Raw genomic sequence first — 9,141 nt, 5'->3', positions numbered from 1 at the left:
TTGCGTCAAGCGGCGATTAGGAAATTGAGTGTTTGTGGATGCCCCCAAGGGGGAGTCTTATCACCACTTTTATGGAATCTCGTAGCAGATACGCTATTGAGGCAACTCAATAATAGCGGTTTTCCTACTTATGGTTTTGCCGACGACTACCTAACATTGTTAGTCGGTATGTGCATCAGCACCCTTTTCGACCTGATGCAAAACGCTCTTCAGGTAGTTGAGGGTTGGTGTCGCCTATATGGCCTTTCAATAAATCCGAGTAAAACATCTATTGTTCTTTTCACGGAACAGCGAAACCGTAATGGCATTCGTCCTTTACGTCTCTTTGATTGTGAAATCAATGTGACTGAACAGGTAAAGGGCGTTGGAGTCATTTTTGATTCCAAGCTTTCCTGGACACCTCATATTGAGTTCAGAATCAAGAAAGCTTGTATGGCATGGTACACAAATTACGTAACGTTAAAATCGGCGATTTCAGACTCCCCCCTCCCCCTTGTAACGCTTTTTGTATGAAAACCAAAAATATTTTGTATGGTTCGTAACGCTAAGCTAGACTCCCCCCTCCCCCTATAGCGTTACGTAATTTGTGTACGATGCCTATGGCCTTCGGGCAATGCCGGCGAACCTTTGGTACAACTTGGGATCTAAAACCCAAGTAAACCCAAGTGTCACCACACAGCAAAAGAGCGAAGTGAAAACGGTCCTATCAAAATTAGGCCATCTCCAAAGGATGTGCTTGTTGGCGATGTCTGGAGCATTCTCTTCAACTCCCACGGCAGCGCTCGAAGTTCTCTTTGACGTTGCCCCACTACACAATCATCTCAAACTTTCAAGCACTTTCTTACACTTACCGTCTATCGGGTACTCGGTCTACTCGGAAACTCCTGTGAACCGCACATCAACACACACACCTCGTTGTTTCCACTTTTGGTGAATTGGGACAAAGTTGTCCTTTTCGTAAAGGAAATTTCCTTGACTTCCTTGGGCATAGAGTATCTTCGTGCCTGCCACACGATATACGCATGCAAAATGGTCATTGGCAGAGGAAGCTCTCAGTAAATAACTGTGGAAGTGCTCATAGAATACTAAGCTGAGAAGCAGGCTTTGTCCCAATGAGGACGTTACGCCAAGAAGAGAGAGAGACTTCAGAAACTTGAATCTTGAGGACGTTTTGTCGTTCTTGACCCGCTGTGGTAAAGAGTTAGGCATCGTACACAAATTACGTAACGCTATAGGGGGAGGGGGGGAGTCTAGCTTAGCGTTACGAGCCATACAAAATATTTTTGGTTTTCATACAAAAAGCGTTACAAGGGGGAGGGGGGAGTCTGAAATCGCTGATTTTAGCGTTACGTAATTTGTGCACCATGCCTTATAGGCTCTCTTTACGCTTTATGCGTTATCACAGTGCCCTTCTCAGGGTGCTGTTTGAACCCATTATTGTGGTACGCTTATGCGTTATTACAGTGTCCTTTTCAGGACGCTATGTGAGCCCATCGTGATACGCTTTTGTGTGTATGACGATCCTATTCCCTTAATTACCTGTTCTTTTTCCTGTTTTATTCTTTTTCCTTCCCTTCTCCGTCAGGTAAATGAATGATGAATAGGCTCGTGCCTCTGGAGCCAACCTACTGATACCTGATACCTTTCAAATTTTATTTCATAAAATGAGCGATCAGCTAATCAAAAACGTCTCGTAAAATGGCTCATTGAACATTTCACGAGAAGGCGTTCCTGTTTAGAGTTCAACCATGGCACGTCTCTCGTAGAAGACGATTGTATAGTGGGACAACTGTTGTTAATCGAATTGTTGATACATTCATTTACCCTTCAAAAAAATGATTCTAACTTTTGGGTTGAATCTATAGTTTCTCGCATTGTGAATGAATGTGTATTCAATTATTCTACATATTGATCCCAGTTTGTCTTCGTGGGATTTCTAAATGAGGTGCTAGAATAATCTCCACCACTCCAATTGAAGATTATGTGTTCATGATCAGATAGAGAATTGCAGCATTGAACAGTGTTAGATCCAAGACCTGTTGTCTGATTGCATTTGCAAACCATTATTGCAAATATTGTTATATATTGTTGAAGATACTCTAATACATAGTGACTTACCTCGACTGTTAATATCCGTACTACTCAAAACCGTGTGATGCGCATTGGCGTCACAGCCAAGTTTATACGATTTGTTGTTTCCTTTACATAACTGAACAAAATGATGCGATATCAGAAGAGAATACCTCAGGAACATAACCAGAAAAGTAAGCTATCTAGTGGTAGGTACCTCTCCTCTACCATGACCGCAAGAATGTCCCGTCTGATAAACTCTGTATTAGGTTTGACGTTTTATGTACTAAGACAGCAGTTCTGGGAGAATCTTGTTGCTCATTGTAAAATAGTTTACTATTTTGTGTTGAAAATCCACGAATCTTCATCGGATCACTGATGGTTAATAATTAAATAACTTTTTTTACAAGCATCCCATCGTTTTGTGTTCTTCGAGACAATGATTCATGGATGAATTTTCTACAGTCTGACTTAAGAAGACAAGGAACGATCTCTTGGATTTTTTCTCTGTAAGTGTAACACTTCCCATAGTAAATCCTATGCAAACTTTAAACCGCTTACGCTAAATTATTGTTTCACCGATTGTGCTGAAATTTTGTACAGTTTATATGAGACTTAAATGGAATCCAAAAAGCTGATTGGAGCGATGATATAATTTTTGTCCCATGCTAATAGTACATGCGTCGAGCAATATTATCTTAAATTCGATTTATTTCAGTCAACATGGCCAACTTGCATTCCACGAATGATTTTCGAACATCCAGCCTTGGGCTGCAAACATCCCTTAACGACATTATTACGATAACTAACGATTAACGATTACGATAAGCATTCAATTTTATAAGCTATAAAAAGAGATCTTAATCGCAGTTAATCAAGCAAATTTTTGGCGCCAATCAGAGACACATCATCATCATCATTATCAGGATTCTTCTGTGGCGGCAACTTCAAGCCTCGCTCCGAGTTGAGGAAATTTTCGCTGCCACTGTCCTGAAGGTCGATCAAGCGACTTTCCCGAACTCCTCGCGTGATGTTCAGGTTGTTAATGAGCTTCGGTTCTTCCTCAACGCTACACTGGTCGGGATCGGTCTCGCAATTGCCATTAGGAAGCTGTTCGGCCTTGGTCTGGCCATGACCACCGTGGCTGGTGCCTGCTTGAGGTTGTTCCGCTTCCGGTTGCTCCTCCTCGACTTGATCATTCAACAGCGGGGCGGCGGCACGTTCCCTGGCCTCCTTCCGGCGGGTAATGAAGTACATCGCCATGTAGAATACGATCGGCAGACCGCTAATTCCGGAAGCAAACCAGATGAATGCCTCCTGCGAGTGTTGCTTCCCTTTGCAGCAATTGTAGACCGCGCTCCAGGCATATCTGGTCTGGTTCATTCGATCTTCGATGTCGAAGCAAACGATTCCATTGCGAGCCTTTACCAATTTCTCGTAAAAATTCTGCATTTCGGTGTAGTTTCCGGCGCACAAGTCGCACGGATTGCTATTAACTACGGTACAATTTTGCTGGGCATCGTACAGCTCCATAAACTCGGCCGTTTCATTCTGGTTGGAAACGCAGTCCGCACAGTGCGCCGATTCCCAGATTGAGGTCATCTGGTCATACAGAGTCTGAATTACGTTCAACCGATTGTGGTGAAAATCCGCAGCGCAAGATTCATTACCCTTGGCAGCACCGAACCACTCGACGGCCTGTTGGTAGTTAAACACTGTATCGTTGCTGCTGCAAAACTTGTTCACCGGATACGTTTGTGAGGACATTTGCTTGAGAAATTTAGCGTAATCGGCCACAAAGTTACGAATCTGTTCGCAGTCCCGGTCAGGTCTGTAATGAATCATAAAGAAAAACGCTGATAGAACCATTTTAAGACAATACAATCAAACGTGTTGTGACTCATACGGTGGGTGTGGGCGATGAGAGAGGGAACCACTGGCGGAACTTGCTGCCAGGATGCTGCCAAGCGAAATGACCAGCAGGAATCTCAAGGCTCCCATGCTGAGGAATGACGAAAGCTGCAACGATAAGAGCATTAACTAATCGTAATCCTTTCGGGTGCGAGTACATTTTACCTGCTATTACGTGGTGGAAAAGACCAAAACTACAGATCTACCGATGTACGCTATCAACGATTTTGAATGCAAACTCGAACATAAACAAACACTCTTTTCTAGACACGCTAAGCATAGTTCACTAAAAATGTGACGCATACCCAAAAAATATCACTCTGGGTGATTCACACTTCATGCTTCATATGAAACAATAGAGTTAATAAACTATAGAGGACGAATGTCGCTGCTGTTCCCTTTGCTGTCGTTCGAAAACATCCCGGGTATCTATCTGTCAAACTGCATACTTTTTCGCTTTGACACTTATATACCTCCCTATCTTCGCCAGCAAGAGATGTTTCGGCGGCGACGCCAGCGACATTCTCCCTCTATAGTTTATTACCTCTATTTATGAAACTTCATACTTATTTGTTGTTTCTCGAACCTGAGATTCTGGAATTTGTCTATGATGAAGGTGCCTAATAAACTTAAGATTTTCATTAGGCCTAACTTATGAAACGGCCTTTAAAAAAATCATAATGATTAGGATGATTTTCATAAGATCGCTCTATATGACGCAAAATAGTCTCACAGGTTGGCTTTTATTATATTTTTTTATTTATTTTATTTATTTTATTTATTTTATTTATTTTATTTATTTTATTTATTTTATTTATTTTATTTATTTTATTTATTTTATTTATTTTATTTATTTTATTTATTTTATTTATTTTATTTATTTTATTTATTTTATTTATTTTATTTATTTTATTTATTTTATTTATTTTATTTATTTTATTTATTTTATTTATTTTATTTTATTTATGTTTAGCCACTTGATATTCTCGAGCATCGGTAGCCGTTTCACCGGCGTAAAAACATCTACCAATGTTTATCAAATTATTTTCAGCGAAAAAAAAACTTTTAATCAACTTTTTTTTATGTCTACTTCTTGAAAATTCTATCCTTAAACCTCATGTTTTCAGCCATATTTTTTTTTTCGAGATGATGGGTAAATTTCTTTTGAAATTTTGCTAAAAGGTAATTTTAGAATTATCAGGGATTTGCACACTGAAAGACGGTTTGCGGTTGAAATTACTATTCTGAGGGTCAACATAAATGCACAACGCCACTTGATTTGTGCAGACTGAGTTTCGTTTCAATTCAACAGATTAATGTTTTCAATTTTACCATGGACCCGATTTACAATTAAAAAAAGTTTCTGTTGGCAACCGGATTCGAACCAAGAATCTTGAGATCACCAGGCTCGCACGCTACCACTCGGCTATCGAACCGGTTGATATGAGAAGAAACAGAATGCACACAAGAAGCGTTTATAGATTGATGATTATGTTTTGCCATAGTAAATTTGAAAACATTTGTGTGCTTGTCATAACCGCAAGCCGTCTTTCAGTGCACAGCACACTGAAAGGAGCCTTGCAGTAATGACAAGCACACAAATGTTTTTAAATTTACCATGGCAAAACATGATCATCGACCCACCAACGGTTCTTGTGTGCGTTTTGTTTCTTCTCACATCAACCGGTTCGATAGCTGAGTGGTAGCGTGCGAGCCTGGTGATGTCAAGATTCTTGGTTCGAATCCGGCTGCCGACAGAAACTTTTTTTAATTGAAAATCGAGTCCATGGTAAAATTGAAAACATAATTCTGTTTGAATTAAAACGAAACTCAGTCTGCACAAATTTAGTGGCGTTGTGCATTCAAATTGACCCTCAGAATAGTAATTTTCACCGCAAGCCACCGTTCAGTGCACTCATCCAAGGGTTCCTTAGAAATACTCCCAGGAGCTCCTACACTGAAATAAATTTTGTTGTGGAAACTACCGATTCCATAGTAAAATTACTAACCGTACCTATGATTCTCAACCGAATGAACAAAAGTCTACGAGTGGGAAGGGGGGTTGAGGTTCTGAGATGGCCGAAAAAAGTCTACGTAGTTTATGGACAGCGCCTTATCAATTCCCTTAAAAGTCCTTCAAGTGGAATTCGTGTTGCAATTCCTAGTTTTTGAAATTATTTTGGAAGAATATCGAAACATCTGCTAGACATCAGTATTGTAGTTTTGCGTAATCAAAATGACTGTTTTAGATTTGTTCATAGTTTCGTAAACTATATGAGTACGAACAATTCTTCCAAGACTTTTTTGCCATAGCTTGCTTCAGTGATTCCATCATGGCTTCTTCCAGAAATTCAATCAAGAATTCATCTAGGGATTCCACTAGACATTTTTTCGGGGATTTTTCGTGGGATATCTTTAGTGGTTCCTCCAGTAATTGTTGCAGTGCTTTTTTCGAGGTTTCCTTCAGGAATTTTCCCAGAGATCCTTTAAGGTATTTCTGCGAGATTTCTACAGGAAATTCTCCATATATGCCTTTCAGAATTCCACTAGAGATTGCCCCAATAATTACATCTGGAATGATTCGAAGTATTTCTGCAGAAAAGTATTCCTGAAATTATCTTAGAAAGTTTTACTTAGCGATTATTGAAAAATACTCCAAGAATTGCTTGAAAAATTTGACAAAAAAAACTTTAGGGATCCTAGTATTCCTTCAACAGTTACTGCAGACATTGATTTCTTCATTTTTTTATCCAAAAATATTCCTACAAAAATTCTTCCAGGTATTCGCTAAGAAAGCTCTCCTGAGATTCCATAAAGAGTTCCTCATGGGGTTGCTTCCGGGATTCCTCATCGGGTTTCTTCAGAAATTACTTCAAGAGTTCCTCCAGGGATTCACCGGAAATTTCTTCTGTTATTCTTTCAAAAACGAATTACGGGATTATTTTAAAAAATCCTGCAAGAACCCTTGTTGGGATTCCTTCAGAAACTCCCCCAGGAATTAATCCAGGATTTAAGGATTTCCTCAGGAATTTCAGCAGTTTTTTCAGTATTTCCCTGAGAATTCTTCAGAAACTCCTCCTGGAATTCCCTCAGAAATCAAACTTTGCATTCCATCAGGAATAAATCCTGAGATTCCTCCAGGAACTCCTCAAGGAGTTCCTTCGGAAATTCCTCCCGGATTTTTTTCAAGAATTATTCCAGGTATTCCTCCTGGCATTCCTCTAGGATTTCATTCAGGCATTTCTCCAGGGACTCCTGCAAGAGTTCTACCAAGAATTTCTTCAGGAATTACCCCAGGTAATCCCTCAGGAATTCCTCCGGGAATTTATTCAAGAATGGATCCAGGATTTTCTTTTGTATTAATGTGTATTTTAACTTAAACGCCAATTTTACACTTAATGGATCCCGGAATTCTTCCATGAATTATTCCGCAATTTCTTCCAGGGTTTCCTCCAAGAATTAATCCAGGTATTTCTTCTCTAGGGTTTTCTCTACACATTCCTCCAGGATTTATTTCATAGATCCCTCAAGAACTTCCACCGATGATTCCTGCAGTAATTCCTTCAGAAAATCCTTCTGGGAATCCTCCTAGAATTCCTCAAGAAATTCATCTGGAAATTTCTCCTGGAACTCCACCAGAAATTCCTTTCTAAATTCCTCTAAAAATTTCTCCAGGAATTCCTTCAGAAATTTCACCTAGATTCCTTCCAGAATTCCTCTAGAGATTCTTCCAGGAATTCATTCAGGGATTCCTGAAGGTATTCATTTAGGGATTCCTCCTGGAGTTCTTTCATTAATAGTTCCACGGGATTTCCCCAAGATTTCCTATAGAGATTTGTCCAGGAATTCCTCCTGAGGTTCCTCCAGAAATTGTTTCAGGGATTCCTCCAGGTGACTTTCCAAGAATTACCCCAGGGATTATTCCAAGTTATTCTCTAGAAATTCCTCTAAGAATGCCTCCAGGAGTTCTTCAAGAGGTTTCTTAAGCATTACTCCAAGAATCTCTTCCTAAAGTACTCCAGGAATTGATCCAGGAAATTCCATAGGAATTCCTTCAGAAATTACTACCGGAATTCCTCCAAAAATTCCTTTGGGAATTCCTCTAGAAATTTCTCTTGGAATTTCTTCAGAAATTGCTCCAGTTATTGCTTCCAGAATTTCTCTCGAGATTCCTTTAGGAATTCAAACAAGAATTCAGGGATAGTTCTTCAGGGATAGTTCCACGGAATTTTCCCAAAAAATCCTTTACAAATTTATCCAGGAATTCTTCCTGGGACTCCGCAAGGAATTTGTCCTGAACTTTCCAGGCATTCCTCCTGAGGTTCCTCCAGAAATTTCTTCAGGGATTCCTCCAGGGATTTTTCCAAGAGTTTTCCAGGGATTCTTCTAATAATTTCTCTAGAAATTTCTCTAAGGATTCCTCTAGGAATTTTTCAAGAGGTTTCTCCAGAAATTTCTCCTGGGAGTTTCTCCATGGACTCATCCCGGGATTTCTCTAGGAATTCATCTAGAGATTGCTGCAGGAGTTCTTCCAGAGGTCCCTCCCAGAATTCTTCTAAAACCTCCACCAAGAATTCATCTAGGAATTTATCCAGAGACTGCTCCAGGCATTAGTCCAGGATAGAGGGTCTTGCCCGGGATTTCCTGGGACAAAAATCCCAGGATCTAAAAAATCCCGAATCCCGAAAATTAAAAAACAAGAATATTGTTTTCTACTAAAATATAACTGTTCTCTCTACATCTTTTTACCAATATTTTCATTTTTTTTGTCATTAGATTCTATACTATCTAGTAGGTTTAATGGCCATATTTTCTAAGGTCTTTTCGGCAAAATATCAGAATGTGAATTCTGAAGAATTATTCAGTCTATTTTTAAGTTGTTTTGGTAATATCCCTGTAATTTATGACCCATTTTGCAATATTTTTTTGTAGCACAGCTATTACTGATATATTTCTGATGCTATTACTGACTTGATGCTAGATCGATGTTTCCCAAACTTTCAGGAGGTATCGCCCCCTTAGAGCTTCAAAAAAAGATTTTCGCCCCCCTAGGTGAGATTTTATTTTTCTATAGTAGAAGACTGAAACTGCGCTTTACTAAAGCCTTCAAAATCAATACTGTGATAAAGCTAGTAGTGCCATTTAGTGTAAATCTGATTA

The 9,141-nt window shown here is 39.5% G+C and overlaps 1 protein-coding gene across 1 annotated transcript; it reads right to left on the bottom strand.

The window, feature by feature from the left end:
* Window positions 1-2,763: 2,763 nt before the first annotated feature.
* LOC109403530 (osteopetrosis-associated transmembrane protein 1) lies at window positions 2,764-4,305 on the bottom strand. Its single transcript, XM_019676352.3, has 3 exons — window positions 4,147-4,305; window positions 3,977-4,089; window positions 2,764-3,901 (listed from the first exon to the last, which is right to left on the bottom strand). Exons 2-3 carry the CDS (start codon window positions 4,069-4,071, stop codon window positions 2,941-2,943), a joined length of 1,056 nt encoding a protein of 351 aa, XP_019531897.3. The 5' UTR covers window positions 4,072-4,089; window positions 4,147-4,305; the 3' UTR covers window positions 2,764-2,940.
* Between the last annotated feature and the right edge of the window lie 4,836 nt (window positions 4,306-9,141).

The sequence above is a fragment of the Aedes albopictus genome, chromosome 1 (genome assembly GCF_035046485.1).
Source record: "Aedes albopictus strain Foshan chromosome 1, AalbF5, whole genome shotgun sequence".
NCBI lineage: Eukaryota > Metazoa > Arthropoda > Insecta > Diptera > Culicidae > Aedes > Aedes albopictus.
The sequence above is the reverse complement of the archived record's forward strand: the minus strand, read 5'-3'. Positions and strand labels throughout refer to the sequence as shown.